This window comes from Chlorocebus sabaeus, chromosome 21 (assembly GCF_047675955.1).
Source record: "Chlorocebus sabaeus isolate Y175 chromosome 21, mChlSab1.0.hap1, whole genome shotgun sequence".
Classification (NCBI taxonomy): Eukaryota; Metazoa; Chordata; class Mammalia; order Primates; family Cercopithecidae; genus Chlorocebus; species Chlorocebus sabaeus.
The window spans coordinates 80,987,358-81,004,445 of NC_132924.1; the positions used below are offsets into that span (position 1 = coordinate 80,987,358).

The 17,088-nt window shown below is 35.8% G+C and overlaps 2 protein-coding genes across 3 annotated transcripts in view; one reads left to right on the plus strand and one right to left on the minus strand.

Moving 5' to 3' along the window:
* DLD (dihydrolipoamide dehydrogenase) overlaps positions 1-11,432 on the plus strand; it is a 29,893-nt gene extending 18,461 nt beyond the window's left edge. The window contains exons 9-14 of the mRNA XM_007982562.3: positions 6,963-7,153; positions 8,260-8,430; positions 8,742-8,931; positions 9,391-9,528; positions 10,479-10,568; positions 10,663-11,432. Of these exons, the coding sequence (XP_007980753.3) occupies positions 6,963-7,153; positions 8,260-8,430; positions 8,742-8,931; positions 9,391-9,528; positions 10,479-10,568; positions 10,663-10,728 (846 nt within the window). The 3' untranslated portion in view covers positions 10,729-11,432. The remainder of the gene's footprint in view (positions 1-6,962; positions 7,154-8,259; positions 8,431-8,741; positions 8,932-9,390; positions 9,529-10,478; positions 10,569-10,662) is intronic.
* Positions 11,433-15,213: 3,781 nt separating this feature from the next.
* LAMB1 (laminin subunit beta 1) overlaps positions 15,214-17,088 on the minus strand; it is an 84,826-nt gene continuing 82,951 nt past the window's right edge. For both annotated transcript variants that reach the window (XM_007982563.3, XM_073009249.1), the window contains 2 exons: positions 15,634-15,793; positions 15,214-15,506 (listed from right to left, as the gene is read on the minus strand). In XM_007982563.3, the coding sequence (XP_007980754.3) occupies positions 15,370-15,506; positions 15,634-15,793 (297 nt within the window). In that variant the 3' untranslated portion in view covers positions 15,214-15,369. The remainder of the gene's footprint in view (positions 15,507-15,633; positions 15,794-17,088) is intronic.

Here is a 17,088-nt window from a genome sequence, read left to right on the forward strand (position 1 = left end):
TAATAATTGCATTTATTTGTCCATGGCTGACTTTCCTGTAAGACCAAAGCTCCTTGAAGGCAAGACTGAATTTTTAATTCCTATTTAAATCTCCATTGGTTTTCTTAATGTTTAGTACTTAGGTCTCATGGATAATAGGTCTGTTATTTTGTCATCAACCTTTGGATCCTGTCCAGTCCGTCAAGAAAATTTGTAATCTGGCCGGGCGCGGTGGCTCACGCCTGTAATCCCAGCACTTTGGGAGGCCGAGGCGGGCAGATCACGAGGTCAAGAGGTCGAGACCATCCTGGCTAACACAGAGAAACCCCGTCTCTACTAAAAATACAAAAAATTAGCCGGGTGTGGTGGCGGGAGCCTGTAGTCCCAGCTACTTGGGAGGCTGAGGCAGGAGAATGGCATGAACCCGAGAGGTGGAGCTTGCAGTGAGCCAAGATCACGCCACTGCACTTTAGCCTGGGGAACAAAGCAAGACTCCATCTCAAAAAGAAAAAGAAAGCTTGTATTCTAAACATGTTCAGGGTTGTAGAGAGTACTTCTTTTGATATGTGTAGTGTACTTCTTATAATGTAATCCTTTAAAATCAGTTTAGTTGTTTTTATAAAGCAGACATTGAGCTTATGTTCAGATAAAAACCACATTCTTTGCATTTGGAATTCTGATTTTCTAAACCTAAGTGACTTTGAACCTTTATTCTTGCTTTAATTTAATCTTGTTCACTCGCACTCATTATTTCAATCTATATCTTAGTCTTGATTCTGTCATTCTTGTACTTAACTGCTTTTACTTTTCATAGTTCATAAATTTTGGAAATACGACAATTAAGGCACACAGTCCCATCATCTGGTCCGATCTTGGTTAAGCAAACTTCTGTTGTCATTCACGTCATTAGTACAAATTTTTGACCAGGATGAAATATTGAAAGCCATCTGACAGTACAGTCTTTCATCAGTTATAAACACCTTTGATGTTTATTCGTCTTCATTTCTCCATCAAATCTACAAGGATATCATGAGATTTTCTTAAATTTTTTTTTAACACCTTGCTGATACCAAAATATACTACATTAACCAGTCCAGAAACCCTTCAGAAAGTAAGAGTAGTTTACGTGACCTGTTTGGAACACTTGTGGTAGTGTCTAATGATTGTGAAACCAGCTGATTAATAATGTCTTCTAGTGTTTAGCAGAATCTCTTCTTTTCCATTTTTGAAAATTTAGGCATATTTGCCTGTCTGCCACCTTTTGGCAGTTCCCTTGTGCTAAGTTCCCAGAGTTCACTGAGAGTGCCTGTATTGTCAATTTTTTTTTTTTTTTTTTTTTTGAGACAGAGTCTCGCTCCATAGCCCAGGCTGGAATACAGTGGCATATGATCTCAGCTCACTGCAACCTCCACCTCCCAGGTCCCAGTTCAAGCAATTCTCCTGCCTCAGCCACCTGAGAAGCTGGGATTACAGGCACGCGCCACCAACCCAGCTAATTTTTCTTTGTATTTTTAGTAGAGACGGGGTTTCACCATGTTGGCCAGGCTGGTCTTGAACTCCTGACCTCATAATCCTCCTGCCTCGGCCTCCAAAAGTGCTGGGATTACAGGCGTGAGCCACCATGCCCAGCCGGGAATTAACTCTTCAAAAATGACCAGTTGTTCTTAATCTTGGGTTTTGCCTCTTGGTTAACAATATTTCTTCTGTTCATTCTTCTTTGTTCTCATAGTTGGATAAAGCAAGAAAAAAGGAATAACGTTTACTTTCTTTTATTGGTCATAATAATAATATCTCCAAGCAATAATTCTGTTCATCTCAGCAGTTTTGCTTTAGGTTTTTGTATAAGCCTTGAGTCTTTTGACACAATGATTTAGATATCTGTGACTGTATTGAATTAGTTTTTACATGTCTTTTTAAAAACTTAAACTTATTAGAGAATTTACTGTGTAGTCATAATATGTTTATTTTCTCATAAAGATTATTCACATGACCGTATTTTTATTTTTTATATTTTGCCTTTCTTCTTCCATTCCAGTTTAGTGTAGTATTAAAGAACAAATGTTTTGGAATTGAACAGATTTAAATTTGAATTTCAACTCTGCCTCTTACTGACTTATGTTTTTGTTAAGTTAATGAGCCACTCTGAACCAGTTGGTTTGTCATCAAAAAGGGGATAAAAATAACTAACTTAAAGGACTATTGCTGGGATTTAATACATTTAAAACACTTAATGCAGTGACTGGCATTTAGTAAGCTCTAAATAAGTGGTAGATGCTGTTGAGTTTTCCTGTCTGTAAGTATTTTAAAATCAGTTTTCCTAAAGAGTAGGGCGCTTGTCTATGCTCATCACTCCCTACTTTGAATTAGACTCCAAGATGATGTTTCTTATCATTTCCACACTCCCATTATTTCCCCTCTATTTATTCCTATCCCAGTTTCCAAGAATGGTCCTTTTTTTTTGTTTGCTTTTTAAACAGCTTTATCGAGATATAATTCACATACCAGTTCACCCATTTAAAATGTACAATTCAAAGGTTTTTAGTATATTCATAGAGTTGTACAACTGTTACCACTGTCTAACTCTAGAACATTTTCATCACCCTAAAAGAAACTTGGTATCCATTAGCAGTCATTCTCCATTTCTCCCTTTGCTCAGCCCCTGGAAACCACTAATTATACTGTGTCTATGAATTTGCCTATTCTGGGCATTTCATATAAATGGAATCATACAATATGTATTATTTTGTGTCTGCTCTCTTTACGTAGGATAATGTTCTTATGGTTCATCCAAGTTGTAGCATGTATCTATACTTCGTTTCTTTATATGGCTAAATATCTCATTCTCTGGATATGGCACATTTTGTTTATCCATTCATCAGGGGTGGACATTTGGGTTGTTTCTACTTTCAGACTATTATGAATGACACTGCTGTGTCTATTTGTTTACAAGTTTTTGTGTGGATATCTGTTTTCATTTCTCTTGGGTATATAACTAGATGTGTAATTGTTGGGTCATATGGTAATTATTTTAACTTCAAGGAACACCGTTACACTGTTTTCCGTACAATCCCACCAGCAATGTAAATTTCTGTTTGCTCCACTTTTCCACTGGTACTTGGTATTGTCATTTTAAAAAAAAATTTGAGCTCTTCTAGTGGTTGTGTAGTAGTAACTCATTGTGGGTTTATTTTTTTTCCTATTTTTATTTTTTAAATTGCTACATAATAGATGTACTTTTTTCAAGGTACATGTGATAATTTGATACATTCATATAATTAAATCAGGGTAATTAGGCTATCCATCACCTCAAACTCTTTTTTTATGCTAGGAACATTGAATTATTCTCTTCTAGTTATTTTGAAATGTATAATTGATTGTTACCTATAGTCAACCCTGCATTAACACCAGCTCTTATTTCTTCTAATTGTATATTTGCACTGATTAATCAACCTCTCTTCATTCCTCTTCTCCCCCTCGCCTTCCTAGCCTCTGGTAACCATCATGCTGCTATCTCCATGAGTTCAGTTTTGTTTTTTTTTTTAACTCCCACATATTAGAACATGCGATATTTGTCTTTCTATGCCTAGCTTATTTCGCTGAACATATCGTCCTTTGGTTCCATCTGTTTTGTTGCAAATGACAGAATGTCATTCTTTTTTTATGGCGGAATAATATTCCATTGTATATGTGTACCACATTTTCTTTATTTGTCTGCTGATGGACACTTGAGTTAATTCTATATCTTGGCTATTGTGAATAGTGCTGCAGTAAACATGGAGTGCAGATATTTCTTCAATATATTGATTTCCTTCCTTTCGGGTATATACCCAGTAGTGGAATTGCTGGCTCATATTGTAGTTTTATTTTTAGTTTTTTGAGGAAGCTTCATACTGTTTTCCGTAGTGGCTTTACTAACTTACTTCCCACTAACAGTGTATGAGGGTTCTCCTTTCTTCACTTCCTTGTCAGCATTGCCATCTTTTTGATAAAAGCTGTTTTAACTGGGGTGAGATGATAGCTCATTGTGATTTTGATTTGTATTTCTCAATTAATAATGTTGAACATTTTTTCATACATGTGTTGGCCATTTGAATGTCATCTTTTGAGAAATGTCTATTCAGATCTGGTGCTCATTTTAAAACTGGATTTTTTTTTTGAGCTCCTTATATACTCTGATTATTAATCTCCTGTCAGATGGATAGTTTGCAAATATTTTCTTCCATTCTGTGGGTTGTCTCTTTGTGAATTGTTTCCTTGGCTGTGCAAAAGTTTTTTAACTTAATGTAATCCCATTTGTCTGTTTTTGCTTTATTGCCTATACTTTTGAGGTCTTACACAATGAGTCTTTGCCCAGACCAGTGTTCTGGAGCATTTCTCCAATGTATTCTTTCAGTAATTCTATAGTTTCAGATTTTAGATTCAAGTCTTTAATCCATTTTGATTTGACTTTTGTATATGGTAAGAGATAGGGGTCTAGTCTCATTCTTCTGCATACGGTTATCCAGTTTTCCTAGCACCATTTATCGATGAGACTGCCTTTTCCTCATTGTGTTTGTGATACCTTTGTTGAAAATGAGTTAGTGGAAAATGTGTGGATTTATATTTGGGTTTTTTATTCTGTTCCATTGGTCTATGTGTCTTTTTATGCCAGTATTATGTTATGCTATTTTGGTTACCACAGCTTTTTAGTAAATTTTGAAGCCAGGTAATATGATTCTTCCAGGTTTTTTTTTTTTGTTGTTCAGGATTACTTTGGCAGTTGAAGAATGTCATTGGTAGTTTGATAGGGATTGCATTGAATCTGTAAATTACTTTGGGTAGTATTGTCATTTTAACGATATTAATTTTTCCAGTCCATGAATATGAACTATTTTTTGTGTCCTCTTCAATTTGTTTTATCAGTGTTTTTTAGTTTTTTATGTATAGATCTTTCACATCTTTGGCTAAATTGATTCTTAGGTGTTTTATATTCTCTGTAGCTATTGCAAATGGGATTGCTTTTGGTTTTCTTTTTTAGATTGTCCACTATTGCTGTATATAAATGCTACTGATTTTTGTATGTTGATTTTGTATCCTGCAACTTTACTGAATTAGTTTGTAAGTTTAATAGTTTTTTGGTGGAGTCTTTAGGTTTTTCTAAATATAAGATCATATAGTCTGCACAAAAGATTAATTTGACTTCTTCCTTTCCAGTTTGATTGCCCTTTGTTTCTTTCTCCTCTATAATTGCTGAGGCCAGGACTTTCAGTATTATGTTGAGAAAAGTGGTGAAAAATGAGCATTCTTATATTGTTCCAGATCTTAGAGGAAAGGCTTTCAATTTTTCCCTGTTCAGTATGATGTTGGCCATGAGTTTGTCTTACTATTTTGAGGTGTGTCCCTTCAATATCCAGTTTTTTGAGGGTTTTTATCATGAAGGGATGTTGAATTTTTATTAAAGGCTTTTTCAGCATCTGTTGAAATGATCATATGGTTTTTGTTCTTGGTTCTGTTAATGTGACGAATCATGTTTATTGGTTTATGTATGTTGAATCATCCTTGCATCTCTGGGATGAATCCTGCTTGACCACGGTGAGTGATCTTTTTAATGTGTTGTTGAATTCAGTTCATTGTGGTTTTAACTTAGATTTCTCTAATGACTTACAGGGTTGAGCATTTTTTAATGTACTTATTTGCCATCTCTGTATCTTCCCTCTTCAGACATTTGTCCATTTTTTATTGAATTTTTTCTTACTGAGTTTGGAGAATTCTTTATATATTCTGGATATAAATCCCTTATCAGATAGAAGTTTTGTAATTTTTTCCCCCAGTCTGTGGCTTCTGTTTTTGTGTTCTCAATGTTATCTAAGACTTTCTAATTTTGATGAGGTCCTATTTATCTTTTTTCTTTTATGGATTGTGCTTTTGGTGTTACATCAAAGAAATCTTTGCCTAATTCAAGGTCAATTCTAGGATTTCCTCTCTTAGGTGTTCTTCTAGAAGTTTCATAGTATCGGGTTTTACATTTAGGTCCATGATCCATTTTGAGTTAACTTTTATATGTACATAGTGTTAGATTTTTAGTGTCACTGTATTGCCTCTAGTTAACTCAGTCTTCATACCAGAAATTCATGAGATTTTTTAAATGAATGCCCACACCTAATTTAGGGAAGGTAAACTTGTATAGTTCATTTGAATTACCAGATGGTTTTAGTATACATTCTTGCAAAGGATATGTTCATGGTTTTTCATATTTAATGCTGTGAAATTATGTTTATCTTGCCAGTTATGTATTGTTTAATATATAATTGTTTAGAAGTTATGCTCATTTTCAAAATGTTAAAGTAAACTGGCATTCAGTTTAAATTATAATTTGAATGAAAAAGTAAAAATTTGTCCTTTGTTGAGAAAAGAAAATAGGAAGCCAGTTTAATATTCTGCAAACATCAGTGATTCGTAGCCTACTTCCTTTTCCTCAAGACCTTTGCACTTGCTGTTTCCCTCTGCCTAGAACAACACTTTTCCCCCAGTTAACTAGATAGTTCATTGCCTCATTCTTTCAAGTTTTGTGCAAATGTCACTCCCAGTGAGGCTTTCCCCAACCGTGCTATTCAAAATTGTAATCCCGGTAATCAGTAGTCCCAGTTCTACTTCCTATTTTATTTTTCTTGTAGCACTTTATTCTCTGTTATGAACTTTACGTATTTGTCTATGTCCCCTGCCAGAATATAAGATCCTTGAGAACAGAGATTTTAGCTTTGTTCACTAGTGTATGCCTAGAAGCTAAAATATTGCCTAGCATGTAGTATTCAACAGATATTGAATGAATAAGTTAATAAATGTATGAAGTTATACATATTTAACACAGGGTTAATTTTAAACCTCAGAGCTTCTCATAGGAACATACTAGTGAAAGAAGAAAATATTTTACAATAAATTATTAAGATGATTTCATAAACATTTGCTATAGAAACTTTTATGATTATTGGGGTTTTTATTTGCAGGGTTCAGTTTGGCAAAGACTTGGTGCAGATGTGACAGCAGTTGAATTTTTAGGTCATGTAGGTGGAGTTGGAATTGATATGGAGATATCTAAAAACTTTCAACGCATCCTTCAAAAACAGGGGTTTAAATTTAAATTGAATACAAAGGTTACTGGTGCTACCAAGAAGTCAGATGGAAAAATTGATGTTTCGTAAGTATACATCATTTGTTTTTGATGTAGCATCCCTGTCTTGTTTCTTTAAGCAAAACACTCAAGTTTCAAAATCAGCTTAGCAAATACAGGTTTTTTCCTAACGTAAGGTCATTTTATTACTTAATATCACTCAGTTGCTTATCAAATTATTGCATTAGCACATTGAAATTTATGATTAGGTTAATGCTAGAAAGATTAATCCAATATTCTCATTGTTGTACCTTCTTATAGTATATTCAGAAAAATTTAAATTCCCAATATTCAATAAAATTGAACCAATATTTTTTGGCAGATATATGGGGAAATCAGTAATAAAAGATTGTTTACTATATGTCTGGTACTCTACTGATTAAATACTTTAGTGGCATTTCACATATTTAATGAATTAGTTCTTAAATAAATATTTAAATTAAATAGTTAATAGTATTTAAATAGTTTAATAACTAACTTTTACTCAAAGATAAGAAGCTGAATTCACTGACTTAATTAATGACTAACTTGCCACACAGCTAGTGGGTGGCAGTCAGTAGTTGAATTTGGATTTTTGTGACCCAAAGACCGTATTCTTAACTGCTGTTTTATTATACTGTGGTTTTTGTGAGATTTTAATAATGGACCTCTAGATTTTAATGATAAATCTCTTTCATTGTCTGAGTCTTAAGTTTGCATTCAAATAAACTTATATTGTTAAAAATGTCATCAGTGCTGGCTGGGTGTGGTGGCTCACACCTGTAATCCCAGCACTTTGGGAGATCGAGGTGGGTGGATCATGAGATCAGGAGATCAAGACTAGCCTGGCCAACGTGGTAAAACCCCATCTCTACTAAAAATACAAAAATTAGCTGGATGTGGTGGCGTGCACCTGTAGTCCCAGCTACTCAGGAGGCTGAGGCAGGAGAATCTCTGAAACCTAGAAGGTGGAGGTTGCTGTGAGCTGAGATTGCACCACTGTACTCCAGTCTGGCGACAGAGCAAGACTCCATCTCAGAAACAAAACAAAACAAAAATGTCATCAACAGTTGAGAAATAACTGGCCTTAAATTTCTAAGCCTATTGATTTATGCAGATGTGTATTTAACATTTATATACTGTTTGTTATCTAGTATTGAAGCTGCTTCTGGTGGTAAAGCTGAAGTTATCACTTGTGATGTACTCTTGGTTTGCATTGGCCGACGACCCTTTACTAAGAATTTGGGACTAGAAGAGCTGGGAATTGAACTAGATCCCAGAGGTAGAATTCCAGTTAATACCAGATTTCAAACTAAAATTCCAAAGTAAGTTGGATAATTGTCTGCATTTTCAGTAATTTTAAAATTTATTTCAAACAGTATTTTGAAAAGTAAGATTTTTATGCTTAAAATATGTATTGGCTTTGGGGAAGAACAGTAAACTTACAAAATGTAAAATAAAAAAGAACTGAATTTTACTCAGAGATAAGAAGCCGAATTCATAGATTTTTGAAGAGCTGCATTTGATATATTTTTTGGTGACTTACTTACTGGAAACTTCTGTTACCATGATGTAACTGAAGATAAGTAGCTGTGATTTCAGAAATTCATTGTGTTTCTTTTGATTTCTGTGGTAGTATCTATGCCATTGGTGATGTAGTTGCTGGTCCAATGCTGGCTCACAAAGCAGAGGATGAAGGCATTATCTGTGTGGAAGGAATGGCTGGTGGTGCTGTGCACATTGACTACAATTGTGTGCCATCAGTGATTTACACACACCCTGAAGTTGCTTGGGTTGGCAAATCAGAAGAGCAGTTGAAAGAAGAGGTAAGTCTGAACGTGGGTGGTTTTACGCCAATGTGTGAGTTGTGCCAGTGACACTGGTGGTTGAGAAACAGCATTTTATCATTATGCTAATATATTTAACAGCTGTGAAATATAGTTTAGCTTATATATTTTTTCCCTTGTTAGCATTATAAAGAGATCATTCACAGATTTATCAGCAGTTATTGAGAGGAGGAGAAGTTGCTTATATTAAAAAACTAGTAATTCCAGATTTTTTATATTTGACTTTGAAATATAACCAGATGGACAGACATTTGTATTTGCTTGCATTTGTGCCCAAGATATATTTCATTAACCAGTCTTTTGGTCTTTCCTTCTATGTGCTTTGCGAACAATTGCCTTCTTGGGATTTATTTTCTGAACAAATGGTAGATGATGTTACTAATTGGAATGAACTTTTCTGGCACTTACGTAGATTCTTTTTTTCTGACTGTCACACAGGGTATTGAGTACAAAGTTGGGAAATTCCCATTTGCTGCTAACAGCAGAGCTAAGACAAATGCTGACACAGATGGCATGGTGAAGATCCTTGGGCAGAAATCGACAGACAGAGTACTGGGAGCACATATTCTTGGACCAGTGAGTATTATAAAACCAGAGAAATCCCATTAAGATTTCTAGAAAGCATCACTGTTTATTAATTATAAACCGCCTGGTGTTACTCTGAGGTTGCTCATTTCCAGCAAAACTTTGAATATGGCTCTCTGTACATCATTTCTAGAAGAATACCAGCAGCACTCCCACAGTCTTGCTCACTGTATCATCTACTTTCTGTCCTGCAGCCAAGATTCTCTCTTTAAAACATATACCAGATTATGCCCCTGAAAGTCCTCCAGTGGTGCTTTTCAACTTCAGATTGTTACATCCAGGGCCTCACTGAATCTGTTTGTGCCTACTTTTCTGACCTCTTCTTTTTCTGCTCTCCTTTACTCATTAATTCCATGTCACATGGGCCTTCTCTCATTTTCACAACAGGCCAAATGTTTGCATTTTAGGGCCTTTGTGCTTAAGGTACCCTCTGCTTAAACTGTTCTGCCTCCAGATCTTTGAATGACTGGCTCCTTATTGTTCAGGTCTCAGCTCAAATGTTACCTCCTAAGGGAAGCTTTTCCTACCACTGAGCCTAAAGTATATATCTTTCTTACAGATATCTCTTGTATCTGATGTAACAATAATGAGAATAGAATATTTGAGTGCTGTGTCACTTTAGTATACATTTTGTTATTTTTACATAAGCTTTGTGTGAGATAGGTGCTGTTATTTTTGAGGTGAAGAAACTGAATGAAGCACACAGAACCAATGAATGGTTAAGGTAGTAAATGGTAGATATGAATTGAAGGCCCTTTGGCTTCAGAGCCCAAGCTCTTCAGTGTCACCTTTTCTGTTAAGCTTTTCCTGACTTTTCTTCAACTGATAGACAGATTTAAGGCGTTTTTAAGATCTAAAAGCTTCCTCTGTTAACCATTGCTATCCTATTAGCATGTAGTTTTTACCATGGTAGCAAATTTACTTGGCTTGTTATTTTAAAGGGTGCTGGAGAAATGGTAAATGAAGCTGCTCTTGCTTTGGAATATGGAGCATCCTGTGAAGATATAGCTAGAGTCTGTCATGCACATCCGGTAATTATTAACAACATATAGAATTGATGGTTGCCTAAATTTTCTTCTGGCCCACAAATATTTGTTTTTTAATTCTAAATTTCTTCCCTTGCAGACCTTATCAGAAGCTTTTAGAGAAGCAAATCTTGCTGCATCATTTGGCAAATCAATCAACTTTTGAATTAGAAGATTATATATTTTTTTTCTGAAATTTCCTGGGAGCTTTTGTAGAAGTCACATTCCTGAACAGGATATTCTCACAGCTCCAAGAATTTCTAGGACTGAATTATGAAACTTTTGGAAGGTATTTAATAGGTTTGGACAGAATGGAATACTCATATCTATATTTTACATAAATTTAGTATTTTGTTTCAGTGCACTAATATGTAAGACAAAAAGCTACTTATTGTAGCATCCTGGAATATCTCCGTCAACTCATATTTTCATGCTGTTCATGAAAGATTCAATGCCACTGAATTTAAATAGCTTTTTTCTCTGATACAGAAAAGTTGAATTTTACATAGATGGAGCTAGAATTTGATATGTGAACAGTTGTGTTTGAAGCAAAGTGATCAAGTTATTTTTAATTTGGTTTTCACATTAGAAACAAGTCAGTCATTCAAATAAGATTCAAATGTCTATAAACCAAACTGATGTAAGTAAGTGGCTTCTTACTTGTTTTATTTAACCCCTGAATTCTTTTAGTTTGGGGTAGAATTTATGTGTTTAAGAGGTTTTTAAGGTTCCACTGTTGTCTACAACTCTGAAGGGTAATTACATAGTTATCCAAATTAAGAGAGTCTATTTACGGAACTCAAATACGTGGGGATTCAAATGTATTACAGTGGGGAATGAAGATACTGAAATAAACATCTTAAATATTCATTTACTGGTTATTATGAGTACGTGTTGAGATGGTCGTAGTTTTTTTTTACGACTACCTCTAGTGTATATTCTTATTTAATAGGCCTGAATGCATCTTTATTTTCATGTTATAGGACAATATTAAGGCATTTTAAAGGTCATTATCCTTTCATCTATTTTAGAAACACCTACTAAATGTTTAATATATACTTTTGGAGAAGTATAACATAAGGGAGTCTTTAATCTGTGTTTTCCTTGGCTGGGTAAATGACTATTTAAAGAGTGGTATAAAATTGGATGTGTGGTGTTTAAAATGACCATGTCCTAAGGAAACTTAAGTAACAAATTACTAAATGCTAAGTAGGCTTTTGCATATTATAACTAAATTTAAGAATAATTCAGATTAAGTAGTTCTGAAATTTGGTATAGATAGCATAGATTGTCTCATGCTCATTATGAGTGACATAATGACCCTGGATTCTGTTATATACTTCTAAAGAAAATTGATAGTTGTCTAACTTGGCTGAACACCAACTCCAAACTCTGTCTTCTTTGTAGGTGGCAGCAGCTGAAATCTCTTCTCAGTTGTTTTAGCTTTACCTATGCTGCTGGAAGTCTTTCCCATGCAAGTGTGTAGTTCAGGGGTCAACCAGAGTTTGGGCAGAAGTCTGCCCCTTCTGTGCCTCCTGTTTTTTGGGGGTTTCCCCTTCATGTTCCAGCTGTTGTGGTTGCCCCATATTCTGCCCTCTGATCCTTAACCAATAAAACTTGGCTTCTGTTTCCCCCTCAAGTGAGAACCTATTAAAAATGAGACATTGAGCCAGTGCTGTTCACTTTTTAAGTGCCAGCTCCCCTCTACTTTCCACCTGTTTGTAGTTGTTTCCAGTGCCTTTAGTTTTTCCTAAAATATGTTTGTTCAGAGTTTGCAGTTGTGATCAGCAGGAGGGTTGGTCTGGTATCTGTGTGCTACTTTGGCATTATTGGAAGTGAACTCTGCATCTTTTTAAAAATTTGAAATCCCAGTATCATGTGAAGTGCTGTTAATGTAAATATCAACATATCCCTTACTCAGGGGAAAAAAAGTTTTTAGTTAGGGAATAGTGAAATATAATTTAATATGGAATCCTAGCTGTAGAGACACAAAACAGTTAAATCCATCTTTAAGTGTTTACATTCAGTATGAGAATGCAAATATATCTGGGTGGGGAATAAAGTCCTAAGAATAAAACAAGTTTTTTCGGTTACTGTTATCTACTAAGCTCTCAATATTTTCATAGCTTGTGAAGAGTGAGATTAATTGTCCACTTCATTGAACTGATTAAAATAAATTCAACCGGCTGGGAGCAGTGGCTCACTCCTCTAATCCCAGCACTTTGGGAGGCCAAGGTGGGCGGATCACCTGTGGTCAGGAGTTTGAGACCAACCTGGCCAACGTGGTAAAACCCCATCTCTACTAATTAAATATAAAAATTAGCCAGGTGTGGTGGCAGGCCCCTGTAATCCCAGATACTAAGGAGGCTGAGGCAGGAGAATCACTTGAACCCAAGAGGCGGAGGTTGCAGTGAACTGAGATCGTGCCACTGCACTCTAGCCTGGCAACAGAGCGAGACTCTGTCTCAAAAAAAAAAAAAAAAAAAAAGTAATTTCAAAGTGAGATCTTTAATTGTTTAGCTGAAAAGGCATGGAAAGTTTCTACTGTGTTAAGTAAAATACTTATATAATTGCTCTAGTAGATGATGAGATATGAGAATTTTGCTAGTTATTAGGATTTTTTTTTTTTTTAAATTAAGTTCTGGGGTACATGTGCAGAACATGCAGATTACATAGGTATACATGTGCCATGGTGGTTTGCTGCACCCATCAACCCATCATCTACACTAGGTATTTCTCCTAATGCTCTCCCTCCCCCACCCCCATCCCTGTGTCCATGTATTTTCATTGTTCAGCTCCCACTTACAAGTGAGAACATGTGGTGTTTGGTTTTCTATTTTTGTGTTAGTTTGCTTAGAATGATGGTTTCCAGCTTCATCCATGTCCCTGCAAAGGACGTGAACTCATCCTTTATTATGGCTGCATAGCATTCCATGGTGTATATGTGCCACATTTTCTTTATCCAGTCTGTCATTGATGGCATTTGGGTTGGTTCCAAGTCTTTGTTATTGTGAACAGTGCCTCGATACATATATGTGTGCATGGGTCTTTATAGTAGAATGATTTATAATCCTTCGGGTATATACCCAGTAATAGCATTGGTGTGTCAAATGGTATTTCTAGTTCTAGATCCTTGAGGAATTGCCACACTGTCTTCCACAATGGTTGAGCTAATTTACACTTTCACCAACAGTGTAAAAGCATTCCTATTTCTCCACAGCCTCTCCAGCATCTGTTGTTTGCTGACTTTTTAATGATCGTCATTCTGACTGGCATGAGATGGTATCTTATTGTGGTTTTGATTTGCATTTCTCTAATAACTGGTGATGATGAACTTTTTTTCATGTTTGTTGACTGCATAAATGTCTTCTTTTGAGAAGTGTCTGTTCATACCCTTCGCCAGTTTTTTGATGGGGTTGAAGTTCTTTGCAAAAATTTTCTCCCATTCTGTAGGTTCACTCTGATGATAGTTTCTTTTGCTGTGCAGAAGCTCTTTAATTAGATCCCACTTGTCAATTTTGGCTTTTGTTGCCATTGCTTTTGGTGGTTTAGTCATGAAGTCTTTGCCCATGCCTGTGTCCTGAATGGTGTTGCCTAGGTTTTATTCTAGGGTTTTCATGGTTTTAGGTCTTAGGTTTAAGTCTTTAATCCATCTTGAGTTAATTTTGTATAAGGTACAAGGAAGGGATCCAGTTTCAGCTTTCTGCATATGGCTAGCCAGTTTTCCCAACACCATTTATTAAATAGGGAATCCTTTCCCCATTGCTTGTGTCAGGTTTGTCAAAGATCAGATGGTTGTAGATGTGTGGTATTATTTCTGAGACTTCTGTTCTGTTCCAGTGGTCTGTATATCTGTTTTGGTACCAGTACCATAAAAGTGACAAATTAATTGCTTTGGGCCAGAGGAAAGTTACTGACTTACAGCTGTTTACATAACTTTTGTCCAGGCCCAGCTTCAGATGCAGCTGTGTTGGATGTGTGGGTGGTTGTTAAGCAGTCCACAGAATAGTCTTGCTCTAAGAGTGTGTGAAAAAAACACATAGGGCTGGCCTTTTATACAGCTAGTTAGGCAATAAAGTTGACATGGGCCTGGCAATTACTTCCTTAGATTAGTTGCAAAATCACACAAAATACAATACAAAAGCTGAGAAATTAGGGCATCATTCTGTGCTCTGTAGTAGCATTGCTCAATTGGCAAGAGCAGTATCCATAAATTCTGGCCTGATTTAATTGAAACCTGCCCCTCAGTAACCCTGGTCCTTTTCTAGGCAGTAATGATTATAAGCCCTAGTTTATCCTGCTGATTTTCTCATTCCTCGAGCAAGGAATACTTAGAGGAGTTTTGATGGTTGGAGCAACTCAGCAACCATTGAAACAGTGATGGTAGCATAGATATTTGTCCTCCTTAACCTCAACCTGGGAATCCCACTGAGGGAATCCCACTGGGAAGGTGATTGGGGGGAGGGGAGTCAAGGGTGTGGAGTTTTGGAGGATGTTTACCTGTCAGATAATTAGCCTGTTCATAGACAACATAAATTAGGGTCTTCATGGAGGCAGTAAACTTGTTTATAAATCCAAGTTTACCGTGAAAAAAACATTCTTTGCTAAAGGGATTCATCAACAATCAGTAAAAGTAACAAGTACACCAAAATATGTATACAAAAGCATTGTACTTTATTTAACTCCATACAAAATGTGATTAAAAACATTAAATAGGTGATGAGTTTTATTTTGAAGATCATTAAGTCAGTTTTTAAAATGTAGCTGTTTTACCTTGGTCACCTCAGCCGTTTTATATTCTCCTTTGTTACAAGCACGTGCTATAAACAGCAACTTTCTGGCTTATATCCTTAAGGAGTGAACGGACTTCTCCTTCCAGTCTTGCTAATTCTTGAGCTTTATCTTCTAAGTATTTTTGATTGTCTTCATATTTTCTTTCTAAATCTGGGGATATATATATAAAGTCTGAGCAATTTATACTATGATGATCTCAAGACAAAGTGAATAGATTTTTCACTTTGAAATAAACTATCGATGCCTTAAATTTAAAATAATTAAAAACAAGACCCACCTTTGAGCAGTTGCAGCTTGCTGTTTGCTTGAGCTAAAAGAGTTTTTGCTTCATTTTGTAGCATTTCAGCTTTCCTTCTGGCATCAGCTGACTCCTCAGTTTTTTTGGCAATTAAATTTTCTACTTTTTTATATTTTTCATCAAGTTCACCATCTAAAGTCTGTAGTTCCACATTTAGACAGAAAGAAGTGGTAATGTTAGTGTCAGTTTAAGAGCAATAGTGTAATCATGGCATGCATTCTGGATATTCAGGCTTCATTAAGTTATTCACTGGTAAGTAATTTAAAATTTTATCTTCAAACAGTGGAATTGAATGCAAAATAGACATGATTTTAAAGAACATTTCAAAAAATTCTGGAGTTGCAGCAGGTCCTTAGGGCTAAGTCCTCATTTTATTACTTTTCTATAGAAAATTGTAGCATAATTGTATTGTGAATTACATAGAGAAGTGCAGATTTTTCAAAAGTAAATTAGATATTAGAGAAGCCCATATTGAAATGGAGGCCCTTTGGATCTTGACTAAATTAGGGTTTGTGAAGACTTGCTTATAAGGAAATCAGAGGAAAAAAATTAAAAGATATAGGAAGGAAAGGTGAGATTGTAGCATATGCAAGAAGTGAGTGAGGAGAAGAGAAATGGGGTGTGGGGTTGGAATGCAAATTACTCTTTTTAGAAACTGTTCAAATAACCATTTATGGAAATTTCATTTCAAGAGGTTTTGTTTCTTTCTATTGTGATAAAATGTCATTAAGCAAAATGTCCTGAAGCAGAGTACTTGAGAAATTTGTGCCCTCTACTGCAGGAAACCATACAAACCACAATAGAAAAGACAGCTGTCTGATACTGTGGCAGTGAACTTTTCTCATTGTTTTTGTTCTCTTCCCCAACCTAGAGAGAGGTAGTGAGTTACTCTTATGTAATGCCTGAAAAGCTACAGTAACTTCCAGGAAAATTTTTGAATAGTAGGGAGTTATATACTGAAATTAGGTCCGTAAATGCAGGCTTCCCCAGCCCCCAGGCCTACGGACCAGTTAGGAACTGGGTGGGCAGGCAAGTGTTATTGCCTGAGCTCCAGCTTTTGTTATCAGTGGTGACATCAGATTCTCATAGGAGTACGAACCCTATTGGGAACTGTGCATGCAGGGGATCTGGGTTGCACACTCCTTATGAAATCTAATGCCTGATCTGAGCTGGAACAGTTTCATCCTGAAACCATCCCCACCCCACAGTCTGTGGAAAAATTGTCTTCCAGGAAACTGGTCCTTGGTGCCAAAAAAGTTGGGGACTAGTCATTTAATGGTTTTAAGCCCCACCCTGCCACCACCAAGTTTTTAAAGCATTATTTAGAAACTAAACATGTGTTTCAGTTATTACATGGCTTCCGATTAAACATTTGGGTTTTGTGAGTTTTTCTCTGCAAAATACAGTGCCTTCCAATGAGAGGTGAGAGGTTAA